The sequence below is a fragment of the Lethenteron reissneri genome, chromosome 25 (assembly GCF_015708825.2).
Source record: "Lethenteron reissneri isolate LAM-NWPU_2019-01 chromosome 25, ASM1570882v1, whole genome shotgun sequence".
Taxonomy (NCBI): Eukaryota; Metazoa; Chordata; class Hyperoartia; order Petromyzontiformes; family Petromyzontidae; genus Lethenteron; species Lethenteron reissneri.
The window spans coordinates 1,590,520-1,608,604 of record NC_083803.1 but is presented as its reverse complement, the minus strand read 5'-3'; the positions used below and the strand labels follow the sequence as shown (position 1 = coordinate 1,608,604).

The 18,085-nt window shown below is 45.8% G+C and overlaps 1 protein-coding gene across 1 annotated transcript in view; it reads right to left on the bottom strand.

The window, feature by feature from the left end:
* Positions 1-5,875: 5,875 nt before the first annotated feature.
* Positions 5,876-18,085, bottom strand: part of FAM120B (family with sequence similarity 120 member B) — a 29,443-nt gene continuing 17,233 nt past the window's right edge. The window contains exons 8-11 of the mRNA XM_061558705.1: positions 10,388-10,594; positions 8,138-8,207; positions 7,393-7,545; positions 5,876-5,943 (exon numbers count right to left, since the gene is read on the bottom strand). Of these exons, the coding sequence (XP_061414689.1) occupies positions 5,876-5,943; positions 7,393-7,545; positions 8,138-8,207; positions 10,388-10,594 (498 nt within the window). The remainder of the gene's footprint in view (positions 5,944-7,392; positions 7,546-8,137; positions 8,208-10,387; positions 10,595-18,085) is intronic.

Here is an 18,085-nt window from a genome sequence, read left to right as displayed (position 1 = left end):
GCGATTATTACTTCTGAACGAGTTGTGGGTGCCAGCGCGTCACTGACATGCACTGGCCAGTGCGGTGAAGTATGGTCAAACAATCCCCATGACAAGATACGGGGGGGGGGGGGGTTGCGGAGGCTTGTATTCAGCAGTGGCCTGACGAAGGGTTGTCAACTATTAATGTATACCACGAAGATATAATTTATGTAAAAAAAGTATTAAAATCTGCTGCTATACTGACCAGTGATGCCATTCAGGAAGGAAGCAGGATGAGAAGGAAGTTACCGTAGCAGTGACAGGTACTGGGTGGAGGACGTGCGAGACATCGACACTCGATGCACATTCATCATCGCACCTGAACAAGCCGCGTTTCCTCCTCGTGGACTCCCTGGGCTGATGGGGCTCACCGGAGCTGCGGAGCCGTTTCATCATCTTCGCGGTTATGGCGGTGGATAGAGTTTTTCTTGCCCGTCTCCTCGGTCCCCTGTGCCGTTTCAGCACGAGTGGTTGGAGATTGGCTCTCTCTCTCTCTGGAGTTGTTAACTCACGTTCTTGTTTGTCTGAAATTGCAAAGTAAACGCTTTTTTTGTTACTTCCTTGACACTTTGTGCATTGATCTCTGCTGCTCACGGTTGTGACGGGTTCGTCCGGAAGCACCCGGCATCCTGCCATGGCGCTAAGTATGGGGTTGAGGGTTCTGCCTCGCTGATCAACATCCACTGAGAGCCGGCTTCGGTGTGCAGTGCTGCCCGTTAAGAAATGAGGCCAAATCAAATTACTTTCAAAATGTTGACGTGCACCTTCATTCGGCTGCTTTTCATGTTAAAGTGCAGCACTTCTGTGACGTGTCACAAATGCAGTGTGCGCAGTGCATTGGCCAGCATCGGAGGGCAGAATCGCGTGCGAGAACGTGCAGGAAAACGTGAAGTCCTGATCATGGAAAGATCCTTATAGTCGAATGCCATTGCCAGTGTTCGCAGGAGCAAGAAGGGAGAGAACGGTGTGTGGGGGGGGGGTATGTCTGGTTCCTCGCTGCTCTAAAGAGTCGCAGATTGAGTGAATACTGTGCGGTTTAAAGTTGGAATCATTATAACAGTACAAATGAGCGAGACAGAAAATCGATTCAGGAATGTTGACCCTGACTTGTGCGAATTCATAGACGAGCGAATCTTGACATGACCACTGGGCCCCAGACGAGCGTGTTGCACGATGATCCGTTCTCCTCGTGTGCAGCTCTGCGTGCATTGTCAACATCGGAACATCTGGGTTGACGAATAATTGGAGACAAAGAGTATAACTACAATACTTCACCGGTATGTGACCTACACGAACCTCTCAGAATAAAATAACGTTTTTACGTAATTTTTTGGACGAGAAGGCTATTTAATTTATACCCCACCGTCAAAGTTCGCTACAATTTGCACCGTTGTGAGAAATCTCCTTTTATTGAGGTCTTCATTGTATTAAAATCATAGCACTTCCTACAAATCGCTTTCCATGTTTTACCTGCCCAGATGTTTGCAGTGAGACGATTGGCAGGTGGAATGTATTTGGGTAAAGTGTTGGTAACTCTCGCGTCTCTCGAGACGTCTGGCCAACTTGGAAGAGTAGGCCAAAGACCTGGTGAGGGGCGGGGCCATGCTATCTGTAGCTCACTCGAGTGGAGGCCCTTTCTCCAGCAGTGGTGCCACAGTGGTGAGATGTTAACTACCTCACCCGGTATACAGGAGGCCATGGGTTTTGACCCCCGACCCTGACGCTGTATATTTGGAGTTTGCGTGTCCTCTCCGTCGTCGCGTGGATTTTTCTCCGGGTCCTCCACATTTATAATCAACAACATCACGCGTTTAGAGTATTGGGTTGCTGTACATTTCCACGTGATAAGTCGCTTCGTTGAGCTTTCATTTGTGGCCAGGTCACTTCTGAAAAAGAGAGCTATTGTACAGTCGCTCAGTGAGCCTTACTTGGTTAAGTAAAATAAAGTACAAAAAATGTGTGGTGTGAGCAAGCAATTGCAGGGGCTGCACCTTTATCTTCCCACACTGAGCTGGATGTCGGCAGTGTTGTCAAGGACGAGTCGCGGGCCCTGGCAGCCTGGTTCAGTGTCGCCTTTGTGACTGCCTCAGGTTCATTTATTCGGTATAGCCCTGTGAGCCATTCGTCTCTTGAATAGGGTGCAACCGCAACAAACAAAAACATGAACAAGAAAACATCTTAATGGGACTATGCGCAAACAGAAAAATACAGGGAAAAAACAGAAAAATCTTCCAGAAAAAGCACTACACCAACTATCTGTGCAAAAATCCCAGTGAGATGTCTCGTGGACTTTACGGACCGAATCCCTGGCACAAGAGCAGGCACCCACCACGACTGCACGGCCACAATAGAAGCGATACGAAGTCGACTTGAATACATTTGCTACCGCCGGTGCATCGCAACGCCGTATGTTGATATAAATACAACAACAACACTGGCTTCGGGCGGTTGTGTTTACGTCTCCCCGCGTAGTGCAAATTGTGTTAGCCGCTTGTATATTTCCACGACCGAAATGATCTGTAAGTTCTTGCGAATCTTCGTGTGCATAATGCCAAGGTGAAGAAGGCAGGGGCGGTCGCGTTTGGAGAAAGTTCATGCGTTGGGGTGGTTTGGAGGAGTTCTAGGGAGGGAGTTGTCCGTGTTTGCGTACATGGATGCGTGAGCGTTGTGTGTTTGTGTGAGAGTGAATAGATGCGTGAGAGTTGTTTGAGAGTGAATATATGCGTGAGTTGGAGTGAATAGATGAGTGGGAGTTGTGCGTGGGAGGGCGAATAGATGGGTCACATACCTGTCCACCCATACCCTTATTCTTGTACATGGAAATTGAGTTTTCAAGTCAATACGGCAAACAGACGTTTAAATATGTGCAAAAAAAATATCTGTTTGTGTTTCTCGCTTGTGATGGGACTTTGTAGGATGAACGTTGATATTTATAAGGGCACGGGTTGACAATAAGGTCTTAATTGGTCTGTAATAAGGTAGGGACTGATAAGGAGTTGGCGGGTTTGGGGTTAGTGGAGGACTTCTAGCGCTGATGCTTGTGTGCGTTCACGTGTGACAGGTAATGGGATGGGTCCCTCAGTGTGCGTGTCACACGTGCAGTGCTTGGGACTCGTCGGGTTGACAGGGGTAGTTCATGTTCTTGTATCATAAACATTAGAATCGCTATTCATCGATGCATCATAAAATGCCTGAGCAACTTCCACCACCAACCCCTTCCTCCACTACCTCCACATTTGGGATCGCAGAAACACGTCTTGTGCCCACGTCTTAACGAGAGGTCGTCTCGACCGAGACAAAATACCAGCGAGTTTGTGTCGAGCCACGAGAGTTCTCATCAGAAGTGGGCAAGCATCCCTCCTCCCGATGCTGCCACGTGCTGGGTTGTAGCCGTGACAAGCAGTGGAAATTAGACATTCATATTGCAGGGCCCAGAGGAGTACTCGTTTAAGGCTACCCCAAGCTTTATTATTATTATTGTGGGGCCCAGAACCCTGAGTGAGACAGGCTCATGGCTAACTTAAATATCATTATGTTCGCAGCCGATCACGGCACCAACACATAGGCACTACAACGTTTGACGCACGCAGAGTACACACCAAGAGTATGATCAATCTCTTTATTTGCTACACGCTGATAATTATAGACAAACACCTGACACGTCATAAGCCCATGGTATTGACACTTCAGGTAGATTTACGGATATAGAAAAAAAAGCATTTTGGCAGTGGGAGAGCCTAGCGGACGCCTTGGTGACAGATTATCTTCGCCCGCACCTCCAATTAGCACATTTGGCTTCGTACGGTGCAAAAGAAGGTCAACATACACGCGCACATACAGATGAGTGAAACACCTGCAGTCGGCCTGCCACGTGTAAAGCGGTGGTCTCATCGTTTTACCGGTAGTTTAGCTCTAATTGTATTTAACCAGGCGAGAACTCGTTTAGAAGGGTCACCTGGGTCACGTGGGTCACGTGTGCGCACGTGGCGTCACTGGCGCCAGGTGGAGGGAGACGAGAGTTCCTGCCGAGAGCGGGGCTGAACCAAGGTCTCACCTTCACTTCAAACCAAACAGCTGAGCTATTGAGTATTAAACAAACACTCTCTTGTCAGTTTGGAGGCACAACCTCTTACAAATGCTTCAACCTGTATAACGCACCTGCCTTTACAGTGTACGTGTGTAAATGTGTTATATACAATGTGCACCTGTGTATGTACAAACATGTGCTTTTGCAAATGTGACAATTCAATAAACGTTGGCAATAAATCAATGTGGATATGAAGGTAAAACTAACAAAGATTTATTTGTAAAAGATTTGCAATTAGAATTTTACTTTTATATTTGGAGATGGCTCCGGGGCCTAATGCTATGTCAGAGCACTGAGCCAAACCCACAGAGATCCTGAAAGTGAATCTGGAAAACCACCCATAACTAAAATAATTAACTTGTAATCGTTTTGCGTTGTATTCCTTTCCCCTCAAATTTGATGTCAATTGTGCACTCGGATTAAGGGCACGAGACAAAGTATCCTCAGCTCTCACAAACCGCTGCATCGCGCCCCATTAGGGAACGGGAAGGAGAAGGCTCCCCCTCATCAAACGGCCAAGTTCTCACACAGCGCCTTCAAGTGACCTCTCGTAGCCACGCTGCAATCTCCCGTGTGCCCGGCTACAAGAAATGTTTGTCGCAGGGCAGTCCAATGGAATAGTTTAAACTGTTAGAGTTGGAATATTCTTGTGAGTATGACTTTTGTATGGCCAATTAAGCGTAACCATTCGAGATTCAATTCTACGCGATTAACTCAGGCAGTGCGAAGCTGCGGGCCACGGCTTGCTATTCATAGCCACAGTCGTATAAAGGAGAGTGTTCTATTCGAATCCAGTCAGACAATGCCCATTGTTGTCGTGGAACATGGCAGCCAGGCAGTGTGATGGCAGGCACGTTGAATCTTGAATCCCAAGTATTTTGTCCACACCGTTTCGATCATGATATTCAAGTCAAATTACAAAGAGTTTGTGCGTGTTTCCAAAACGACTTTCTGGATCTCAGCCATGGGTCCGGAATGTTGTTCAGATCGTCGTTGATTGGCAGGTTTGTACTGACTTCTGACCAGTGCAGTTGGTGAAGTGTTGCAACAGGGCAGCAAATATCCGTTGGTGGGCGATGTTTGACAGTACAGGAAGCCAAGGTAATAGCTTAGATTTTGAAGCTCCTGAGATCTGGGTTTTGAACGCGATCTTCAGTTGGGCATGATGAGTTTACTCTGTGGTTGAGTACGCCTGGGCAATTGCCGATGTCCAAGGCACGTAGGCATCCGACCCCCAGCTCGTTCCAGCAAACAGTAGAACCCCTCTTAACGACCATTCCCGTTAACGACGGGCTGTTGTGGGTACAGTAAATATTAAGTAATGCATTTATTAACCATGTTTCTTTTAATGTTATGTGTTTATGTTTTTAGTATCTTATGTATTAATATCCACGGTTTAAATATTATAAAGTACGTTTTTTGGGTGAAAAAGTAACTTTCAATGCTGTCGGAACTAGTTAAGCCTCTAACGTGTATTTCCTATACTCGCTAAACGACCAAATCACTTAACGACCAGTTTCGTGGAACCAACTACCGTCGTTAAGAGGGGTTCTTCTGTCATTGTAAATGAGGTTTCCCCTTGGCTTTGCCTGCAGCCTCTTTCATGTGTGTATTACATAAAGTCGGCTTGTGGTCAAGTGTCACACCAAGGTAGATCGACCTCGGGGGTCATGTCGCGCCTTATTTGCCACAGAAAGTCACATCGAGTGTGGCGCTGTTGTCAAAACGAAACATCGAAACAATCAAGTTGCTTCTCGGTCGCCACTTTCAGAAGTACTCTGCCATGATGTTGAAGCCGGAGTCGAGAGTGGCCTCCACCTCAACAGGACCGTGGCCTTGTTAGCCGGGGCCATGTCGTCCACCGACACAAATTTGCCAGACGATATCCATGGCATTTTTTGTCAGCGGTGATCATTACATTCAAGCACCCGGTTTAATCGTCGGTGGCTGCTTGGGTTCAAAACCAAGATCTCGGCTCATCTAGTTCAGTCCATTGACCTCTGGGTGACCCAGCCACCTCAAGAGTTAGTTTGCAAGCGTAATGAGAATTAATCGTCTCAGCCCAGTGACCAATGATAGCTCGACAAACCTTCAACTTTGACATATTTCAATGTTACTCCTTGCTTACCAAAGGGGACTGCAGTATGCAGTGTTTGGCACACGTCTTATTATGAATATCCTTCCTTATCCGCACAACCATTATCCCACGCTTCTCTCCCTTCCCTCCGTGTACCATTCCTTGACTGATTGACCCTCCTACCTCCACCCCCAAAGTCTACCCTGCTAACCCTGACTCCAACACAGCCTCTCCCCACCTCACAACCCTTTCCCTCTGTTAATTCCCACGATTACCCCTTCTCCTCTAACCCCTCCCCTGCCACCCCTCCACTCTCCCCCACGCGACCTACCACCCCTCCACTCTCCCCTGCCACCCCTCCACTCTCCCCCACCCCACCTACCACTCCTCCACTCTCCCCTGCCACCCCTCCACTCTCCCTCACCTCCCCACTCTCCCCTGCCACCCCTCCACTCTCCCCCACGCGACCTACCACTCCTCCACTCTCCCCTGCCACCCCTCCACTCTCCCTCACCTCCCCACTCTCCCCTGCCACCCCTCCACTCTCCCCTGCCACCCCTCCACTCTTCCCTGTCACCCCTCCACTCTCCCCCACCCGACCTACCACCCCTCCACTCTCCCCTGCCACCCCTCCACTCTCCCCCACCCCACCTACCACTCCTCCACTCTCCCCTGCCACCCCTCCCCTCTCCGCCACCCCACTTACCACTCCTCCACTCTCCCCTGCCACCCCTCCACTCTCCCTCACCTCCCCCCTCTCCCCTGCCACCCCTCCACTCTCCCCTGCCACCCCTCCACTCTTCCCTGTCACCCCTCCACTCTCCCCCACCCGACCTACCACCCCTCCACTCTCCCCTGCCACCCCTCCACTCTCCCCCACCCCACCTACCACTCCTCCACTCTCCCCTTCCACCCCTCCACTCTTCCCCAGCTCACCTACCACCCCTCCACTCTCCCCTGCCACCCCTCCACTCTCCCTCACCTCCCCTCCCTCCTCTCCACTCTCCCTCACCTCCCCTCCCTCCCCTACCACCTCTCCACTCTCCCTCACCTCCCCTCCCTCCCCTGCCACCTCTCCACTCTCCGTCACCTCCCCTCCCTCCCCTGCCACCCCTCCACTCTCCCCTGCCACCCCTCCACCCTCCCTCAGCTCCCCTCCCTCCCCTGCCACCTCTCCACTCTCCGCTGCCGCCCCTCCACTCTCCCTCACCTCCCCTCACTCCACTCCTCAAATCCTGTCGACCACTGCCCATCAAACCACCACGTTCTCTCGAGCCCCGATGAGCCTGGGCACGAGGTCTCGTGTTCAATCCTCTCGGTCGGTCATGGCTCACGTGCTCACGAGTCTTCAACCGGCCGTCTGAAACGGCATGCGCAAGCGAATCGTGAAACATACTCCACGAAAAACTGTTATCGATGCAGACATGAGGCAGAATACAGTCACTCAAGTCTTCGTACTCATCACATCATCATTTCCTGAAAAAGGCACCCCAGTTTTCACGTTTTCATTTATCATAGTCCTCTGCCGAACTGCAGTTCTTTGGCTTAAATTACTCTGTCTTGTCTGATCTTGAACTTAGTTTCACTGTTGGACCCCTTTCCTTCAAGTCATCAAAGAGCATTTTATTTTTGCCTCTTGGCCAATTTGTCTTTTACTACCGCTGACCCACAGTACCTGTTACTGTATTATAAAAGCTGAAACATATATAATACCTTAAACCACCTAATGTATGATCTCACTGATATGGAGGACCATTTCCCTGAAACATCACTCATTTATGTTTATATTTAGATGTAGAAAAATATAGATTGTTTCCTCTCAGGGCACTGTCATTGATGACTGTGTGGAGATTTTGTTATTTGTGCTTGTGCACCACTGCCAATGCAGTGTTACAAAACAAAAATGTGCGGTGTGAGACAGGAATGGACTGGATATGTATGTGACAGGATACCTGCAGATTTGAGCGAGGAGATAGATGTTATAACCTTCAACAAATCTTCAAACACAGAGTGTAGATCTCCCTAAAGGCACAAGAAGACAAGGAGATATAATAGCGCTTTGTGCATTAGCTTTAGAAACAATGACGTGGACTTCCATGACCCTTGCATCAGTGTTAGTTGAGTCAGAATTTAATATTTCATTAACAGTCTTCGTTTAGTCGACAACAACCAGAATAATTTTAATACATTCATAGTCTGTGGGTTTCATTCAGTAATTTGCTTCGTCTTGTCGACTAAACCTGTGAAACATGTAGCCCACTCTTGGTTATTAAATGGTGGTGTGAGGGGCACGCAATTTCCTCTACCCTCAATATATTATCAGGTCAGCCAATTGGTGCACTCAATCTTTCCATATACACAAACAGCCAATGACAATATCTGGTTTTCCTCCGTGAATGTCAGTCTCTTACAACGTTACAACACATCTCACTGCGCCTTAACTTACGCCCATTAGGTGCTTCTCGGCACAGTCACGCGTTGGTCTTTGGCGGGCAGTCAGCGTCATCATCATCGACAGAATAAACACCGCCTTCTCGAAAAGTGGACGCAACAATTAAGAGTCGATGCCCCAGATATGGTGAACAAATGCGCCAGTTTTTGAAGATGAGTCAGCCAACAGGATGCAGCCATGATACAAGCATAGACAAGCCTTTCGTGACTCAAACTTGACGATGCAATAGATTTGAGAAAATACGGTGGAATTTAAAAAATCCCCGACGCACATTATCTGTAATTAAGATTTATCAGGAACTCATAATTGACCCTATGAATAACATAATTACTACTAATGGAACATTATCCAGCAAATGCTTGTTATTACACACTTCCAAGCCATTGATATATACACTTCATAGCTCCGTGACGTTATCTTAAAGATTACAGCACCAAAAGACGTGCAATTTCAATTAATTTGGTCATTTAAATAAGATATGCACAACAAAATGAATGTGTAGTGGGTTCGTCTATTCAACCAGCTATTTGTTTTATAAGAAAGACCTGGAAAACAACAATTATGTTTGGATGATTAATTATAAAATAATAAAAACAATCCTGGCAGAGATGATCGTCTCGCTTAATATGGAAACCCAGCGATTTCATCACAGGAGGCTACCAGAGTTTTGAGTTTTTAACATCTCGGCATTCGTTGTAGTGCCTATGTGAATGTATGAGTCCCCAACAAAAGCAGAGCGCTGAGAATGGCACAGGGATTTGATCAAAACGCATTGTGGCACGTATTGAACATCCCTGCATTTGCCTCAATTGAACTCTCCTCTTCATTCCTATAGTCATACCTCGGTATACAACCACTTTGGAATACGTCGAATTTGGTATACGTCGTGTTTTGACGAGAAAAAAGTGTCTTGGGATACGACGTCTTGCTTGGGATACGACGCGCTTGCTAGAACTTGTATGGGTCTGGATGAGTCTCCGCGTACACACGTCTACCCCGTTCACGACTGAAACAAAGTGCCGCTCCTCAGTCTGCCTGTAGATCTCGTTCAGTGCACAACCCTTGCTATCAACTCCTCTCAGCAAGGTAAAGTGACGTAAAATATTATTTTAATTTATATTAATAAGTTTAGGCATTTATTTTAATTTATGTATGCATTTTAGTAATAAGTAGTGTCTACATTATTTTATACAACCCCATTAATGTATAATATGCCATATAAAATATAATTTCTTACTCTGGAACGGATTATTTCCTTTCCCTTTATTTCTTATGGGAAAAATTCGTTTGGTGTTTACGTCATTTTCGGTACAAGTCCTACCTTCTGGAACGAATTAACGACGTATACCGAGGTACCACTGTATTTGGAAAACCTCCATTGGGTGTTAGATATATAAATATATATATTTATAGCAAGTATTGATGCAAGGCAAGTGGTATAGACATCTAATCAAGTCTGTTACAGAAATAGGCTCGAAATTTCAAGATCTTATGCTGGTAACCAGGAACCATTGTTGAGTATAAATGAGTAGCAGTTTTTTTTATGGAAGGAGGGATCATGGGCTGAGTTAACCCCCGATGAGCATTTTGGTTTCGCATCCATCCGATTGAGAGCCGCGCGCTCTCCCGCTGCGCCACGTGGCCAGGGAGACGGATGTAAAGGGCAGAGCTACCAACATCGATCATTGATATCCCCGTCTCCAGAGCAACAACACACAGAGAAGTCTCGTGTGGCGAGCATATTCTGTACCTGTCCGTCCAGCAGGTCGAGGGAGGGAGCACCTTGGTGTGCCTGTTGGTACTTGTGCTGGAACAGGTGGCCGTCAAACAGCTCCCAAGGCATGATGCACGACTTGGGCAGGGGCTTCCCGCTCGCAGAGTTCACGGTGAGCATCGTGTGCAGGCCACGCACTGCCAGGGCGCCCAGGTGCACGGCACGGGCATCCACCACGACTTCCTGCCAGAAACGGATGCGCAAAGCAAGAGCTGATTCGACCCCGAGCTGGGATTTAAAATCGCATCCGTCTGACCGTGAGCCGCACGCAATAACCAATGCATCGCGTGGCCAGATAGCAAAGCATTTACTGTAGATATTTGTAATACTATCATTTACTGCAAGATCTGACCATGCCCATCTAGTGCTCGCTGAGCTGCATTGGCTTCTGGTTGCCGAACGAATACATTGTAAGGTCGCACTCATTACACACAAAGTGCTTGCCACAAAACACATTCCTGCGGAGGGAGCTGGTAGGAACGTTGGGTTGCTCGGTCAATGGCCAGGGTCAACGGCGGCGTGGTGTTATTCCGCAAATATGCCCGACTGTGAGGACGGGCACAAGCCTGCGTGAGTAGGTTAAACGTTGAGTTTTATAAGGGCACCACGGGGTGACCAGCCACTCCCCACCCAGCCCCACCCCACCCTCCCCACCCAGCCCCTCCCCACCCTCCCCACCCAGCACCTCTCCACTCTCCCCTCCCCACCCAGCCCCACCCTCCCCACCCAGCCCCTCCCCACCGTCCCCTCCCCACCCAGCCCCTCCCTCCCCACCCAGCCCCTCCCTGCACGACGGTCGGACACAATAATGCCTTGTGGGCTGGTGTAACCAGGAGGTTCCAACCAGTATTACCCACAATACCTAGCTGATGTCGTCAAGGAGCATAAACCATCATGTGAACCCCAGTTATCCTCACAGCAGCTTTTGGCTAGCCGTCGAACAAAGAATAAAATTAACTCTTAAAACTTAGGCTAACGTCTGTTTTTCCATTTATCGATTGCTTCAACCATTTTCTGACAATGTTTTCACACACATACACAGATGACCCTGTACACGGCAAGCAATCATCACTAATCTCAACACCCTATCCAAATTTTCCTAACAACTGCAGTGTATCTGCGTGGCTGAGAGACAAAAGGTGGCTGAGCTCAGTGCACACAGGTGAGCACAATGGACATGGATAAAGACGTCTGGCTCGTACCTCATATATCAAAACAACGACATCAATCAGTTATCCGTGCTCAAACATGCATGGCCTGCGCAGCTGTGTTGACGAATATGCCAGTGCACTGTGTTCTGGAGGTAACGCAGGAAGGGATATTTGTCCATCTGCTCATGCCAAGCCATTTCGGATCATGACATTGTGGTTTCTGTGCAACTGCATGGTCTTTAGGTTGGGTAGGAGTGCATTTAGCGTGGCCAAACGTGTTGCTGTACCATTTAACATTGCAGGGAGTATGCAGTGGCTTAAAATATTCTCCGAAGACTATCATCCGAAATATTTTTGTACAGCATACAGTGAGGGAAAAAAGTATTTGATCCCCTGCTGATTTTGTATGTTTGCCCACTGACAAAGAAATGATCAGTCTATCATTTTAATGGTAGGTTTATTTGAACAGTGAGAGACAGAATAACAACAACAAAATCCAGAAAAACGCATGTCAAAAATGTAATACATTGATTTGCATTTTAATGAGGAAAATAAATATTTGACCCCTCTGCAAAACATGACTTAGTACTTGGTGGCAAAACCCTTGTTGGCAATCACAGAGGTCAGACGTTTCTTGTAGTTGGCCACCAGGTTTGCACACATCTCAGGAGGGATTTTGTCCCACTCCTCTTTGCAGATCTTCTCCAAGTCATTAAGGTTTCGAGGCTGACGTTTGGCAACTCGAACCTTCAGCTCCCTCCACAGATTTTCTATGGGATTAAGGTCTGGAGACTGGCTAGGCCACTCCAGGACCTTAATGTGCTTCTTCTTGAGCCACTCCTTTGTTGCCTTGGCCGTGTGTTTTGGGTCATTGTCATGCTGGAATACCCATCCACGACCCATTTTCAATGCCCTGGCTGAGGGAAGGAGGTTCTCACCCAAGATTTGACGGTACATGGCCCTGTCCATCGTCCCTTTGATGCGGTGAAGTTGTCCTGTCCCCTTAGCAGAAAAACATCCCCAAAGCATAATGTTTCCACCTCCATGTTTGACTGTGGGGATGGTGTTCTTGCGGTCATAGGCAGCATTCCTACTCCTCCAAACACGACGAGTTGAGTTGATGCCAAAGAGCTCCATTTTGGTCTCAAAAGACACCTGGGAGCCAGAAATCTTTCTGATTGAGAAGAGGTCAAATACTTATTTCCCTCATTAAAATGCAAATAAATTTATAAAAATTTTGACATGCGTTTTCTGGATTTTGTTGTTGTTATTCTGTCTCTCACTGTTCAAATAAACCTACCATTAAAATTATAGACTGATCATTTCTTTTTCAGTGGGCAAACGTACAAAATCAGCAGGGTATCAAATACTTTTTTCCCTCACTGTATATTGATGTTGCGAGTTTGGTATGCCAATGCCAGTGCTGTCCCAAACTTCGTTGAATGCGTACATTTTTAATTTCTTCAAATACCTTTTCATTTTTTTGAAGGGGTGCATGTTTGTGGACTTAATTAACTGATTTAAGGCGCGTATGTGTGTATGTATGTATGGGTGTACATTCCATGAAAAAAAACTTTTATGAAACCTGATTTTTTTCAAGCAGCTGATTGATATCCAGGACAAGTCATCGGTAGCGTACACACATTGGTTATTGTGAAGTGTTCATGTTGGTATAGTGATGATAGCCATTTGTTCCTTAATTATGAAAGTCCAATACATCTTATTTCCTATATCAAACAATGAGCTTCCATAACTGAGAGAATGTCATTGAAAGTGTGGGCACTCAGCAAATGAGCCAGTTTAGTTCTTACACGTGGCCTGTTTCCTTAATATATCCGCTATGTACGTGGCAATGGGGATTTACGCATTTTCTTGTCATTAGGGCACAGCTTATTAATTTCCTTAATACCAGGAAATTCCTTTTCTGTTTGCCAACATTTTTTTCCCTTTTTACGATAGAGATTACCCTACAAGTCCTCCACTCCTTACACTCCGGGGCTATGATCCGCAGGCCAAACGAGGCCCATGGGCTGATGTCATCCAGCCGGCGGCATCATTCAATCTTCCTGCTGCTCCAAACAGCCCACACCGTGAGCGTGAGATGTAATTTATCAAGTGAACTCTCCTGTCAGTTCAGGCGTTTGTCTGAGGGCGATGATCGGTTAGGCGTGGGACTGGGCAGCCATTTCAGCATGGTTTCCATGAGTACTGTACGTTAATCCATGCTTTTTACACGCATTTATTTAACTCACTCTGTCTGTTGTCGTTGTCGTCGTCGTTGTATCCTCAAATCTTGTAACTCAATTTTAACCCACTTCCCAATGTGGTATCGACTGCAAACTTGGTATACTTATGTCATACTGATGACAATACTATATTCTATCATAAAAAAGAACATATTTTAAAACATTATTTTTAATATATTATCTTTCGGCTTGGGTCTAATTGTCCACGCTTCGGGCCACTTCCTGGAGTCGTGGAGTTGTGCCATTACTAGTCGGGTACATTTAATTAAAGCGTATTTAAAAACAAGTATTTTTAAATGTTACTTATTTAGCCCTTTACCTATCTGTCGCTCACGTGCCTCATTTATCTATTTTGTGTCATACAAATGAATCTCTCACCTTATACTGTATCTCGTTTTAATACATTCGTAACATATCTTTCACTCGTCTTCTTTTTACGATATACATATTCTGCGTGCATTTCTCCCCTCTTCCAAATTCATCAGTTTTGCTCGTCATTTTTGGTGTCCCACGTCACTCTCACAGATGACACTCTATGCTGGTCTGCCGAGTTCTCACCGGGTTAAACAAATGAACTAAAAACTTGAAAGCAAAGAGTTCCATACCCTTTCCCGAAGCGATGTTGTCTCGATTAGAATTCTGTTGCTCTCATAAAATACATTCTGAGTTCCTTATTCTTAGGCCTTGTCTTGCTTTGACCCTTCAGTAGCATGTTTTCAATCTATTCGATGCGTTATGATTGCAATTTCCTGCTCTCATTCCTATCCTAAGGGGTTGAAAAATACCACGTATGCCCCATTGTATTTGGCAACTTAGTTCATTGCCGCGTGTATGTACATTAATCATTTGTTTTTATATCACTTATGGAAGATTGTTATTTAATGTTTTTTTTTTGTGGATGATATAACACATGCTGCTTTTCATCTAAAGAGTTTGTCATTTTGTGACGCTGGCCGTGGTATCGACCCCAGCTGGTCTCGTGGGGGAGGGTTCCTGGTTGTGATGAGAGTGGGGGTCATACGCTGACACATTAAAATTTTCTGCAACCACGACTTGGGTCCATTGACTGTGATGTAAACATCTCGTCCATCTCACGGACAAAGTGCTCAAAAAACAGACATCAGAACAAGTAGCCGGGTAGCTTAGGAGGGTATAAGACTATGTCGCAGCACTAAGCCAGCTCCGCTTACATCCTGGGTTCAAATCCAGACGGTAGCCGCCGTTAAATAAACTACGTTTGCAAGTGTAGATCGGTGATGGTCTCCACTCAACCACCTATGAGTGCACATAACAACTACCATTACTATAAAGTTTGATTTTCAAGTAATTTTCGTCCAGCTCTAAAAAATTTCCACAAAATATAAACATTCGTTTTTACAAGTGGAGAGCACCGTTTTTCACGAAATATGGGAAGTGTGCCCCTAGTGTGAAACAGAAGATGCCTCGTGAAAGGCAGTTGTTGTTTTAAGTGGCCAGGTTCCTAGCCAATGATTTGAGATAAAGCAGTACAATAGGGCAATTGCAATATAATTAAGGGGGAGGGGGACCCGACATTGTTGTTATAGAAAACATATAAATGTATTTAGTGCATGTAAATGGTGCTAATTGAACGTACTATTTTATTTAGTCGGTTACAGCTAAAAACACGCATATGTAATACCAGTAAATAAAACTTTACTCTGTTACAAGCTATGATGTCACAGACCTCTGGGGAATGATTCCTATCTTGCTGAAACAGCCAAAACACTCAGTTATGGCAATGTGCCCCAATGTTTATAATGGACACATAAGCACATTTAGTGGAACAGTCTAACAAGAACTGAACTTCTGTAGAGAAGACTTTTTCGTGTTTCTACAGGTCACACGAGAACATAGTTTCCGGAAGATTATTTCACGTGGTTGAATTAAGAGTTTTAAGTAAAAGTGATTTTCTGCTCAAATCAGTGTGAGTTTGCACTCATCTCCCAATTACAACTCTCAGAAAATGTATATTCAACTTCTTTCGCATCGTACTGAGCCACCCGTGGTCATCGGAGGTGCGGGGGACGAACAACAAATTAAACACAAAGAGTAGTTTGTCTTTAGAATTTATGAATAGAGGAAATTCCACATTCCGAAGTTAGGAGTTTACCTAACTGTATGAAAACCACAGTACAACTACACATATCTGACCATCACATATCTGCCCTAGCCAAATAACCTCCCAATGCATCACTTGTTCAGGGTGTAACTGTCATTTTATTAAAATGTTTATATATACCATGTTTTTTCTCACATATCCGCCTATGCCTCAGTCCCCAGTGAGTGGAATATGCGATTGTGGGCTGTTCTTTAATTTAAATACAAAGTGTGACTCGTTTTAATTAACCCAGAGGTGTGATGGGCTGAGTTGATCCCAACCCGGATTTGAACTCACAACACTAGATCTCTCTAATGCAATGCACCACCCTGCTGGGTAAACAATTCCACAGACCGATTCTATCTCAGTGGGCAGGGTTTATTGTGCTCTGATGCTGTTTACATCACAAGACATCTGGCTCTTCCTGGAAAAAGCCTTGTTTATACCAGCTGCATTTGCAAATGATCATCACTGCCTTATAAACTGCAAGATGTATCAGCAGCAACAAAAATGAATCTTTTATGGGCAGCAAAGAAATACAATAATTGGTGGTCTACATGCAGGAGACCAAAGTCATTGCACATGACCCATCAACATTCACAAGATTTATCGGCACTCTGCACCAATGTCACTTATTAAGTTGTGTGCGTAAACATGACAAAAAAACACGAGAATGAACCCACATTGTTTGTTAAAACCACTCAACAATTCTAAATAACGACACCACAAAATACACATGAGCTAAAGTGTGCACTCTTATTGCAGAAGAGACAAGGCAAATTGGTGGTTCAAAAATGCTATATTTGATGAGTGCATTTGGACTGCAGAGTGGCTACTGCTGCCTGCAGATGCAGTACACACACAGCTCAATGAGTACTGTGTACGCCCTTTGCTGTGTGCGCATTTTATTTACAGAGAATATAAATGCAACTGCATCTCAAGACGCAGTAAAGTATAACAGTGGGATAAACACATCATGCATAAAAATAATCCATTTACGCGCTAGAAATGACATTCTGTATTTCATAATCACAGGTAAGAAAGAATAGGAAAGTCTGGAGGGTGGGCTTGAATAGCGGAAGGGAGGCAACAACATGGACGGACAGTGATAGGGCGATCCAGACCACACAAGAACATAGGGGAGAAGGATCGACCTCCTACTGAGCGAAGGCTGACTTGGGGCTTGTACAGAAGAAGGCATTGGCTGAGTCTACTATTTGTATTTCACAAGGTAAGGCCCACTGAGCTACATCGCTATTTTTCAGAAGCGACCTGGCCACAAACGATAGCTCAACGAAGTGGCTTATCAGGTGGAAATGTATACCAGCCAAATGCTCTAAATACATGTTTCTAAATGTGGAGGGGAAAAACCAGAGGACCCGGAGAAAAATCCACGAGACCACGGGGAAAACATGCAAACTCCAAATATACAAGCGTCAGGGTCGGGATCGAACCCACGATCTCCTTTATACCAGGCGAGGTAATTAACAGCTCACCAGCGAGTGAAGAGCAAATGAGGGGAGTAAAGTGAAATGAGAGGGGAATAAAGTGAGATGAAAGGGTAGGGATGAGCAGAGGAGTTTATTACTAATCTTGTGGTTGATCTGGGACTGGATTGGGAGCCAGTGGAGGGATCGGGTTTTGGGATGTGGTCTTATATGCGGGGGAGGAGTCTGGTATTTTGGATCGTCTGGAGTTTGGAGAGGAGAGATTTTGGGAGGCCGTAGAAGGGACAATTGTCGTGGCCATGTGATGACGGCATGGATGAGGAACAGTCGGTCCACTAATAGCTTCCCAGATACTAATTTTTCTGACCCAAGAGAGATGATGGATTGTGTTGATCCCAGTACAAAAATGCAATATTATGAAAATAGATTACAGGCAGTAGATTTCAACCATGAAGAAATGCAAAAAACCAACATGGACGATGCTCTACAACGTACAGTAACCATGTGATGGAACACAGAGCGGAAGCATGGGGGGGGGGGGGGGGGGGAGACCAAAGAAAGCTGAAGCATAAATGAAGATAAACATAACCGCAAATTGTATCCCAAGACTCCTCATTATGTGGACGGGAGGTTACAGAGGCTGGGAACAAGATGGAAAAAAAGCTCAGAAATCAGTCGCAGAGTGCTCGATAAAAATTCTAAGAATCCCA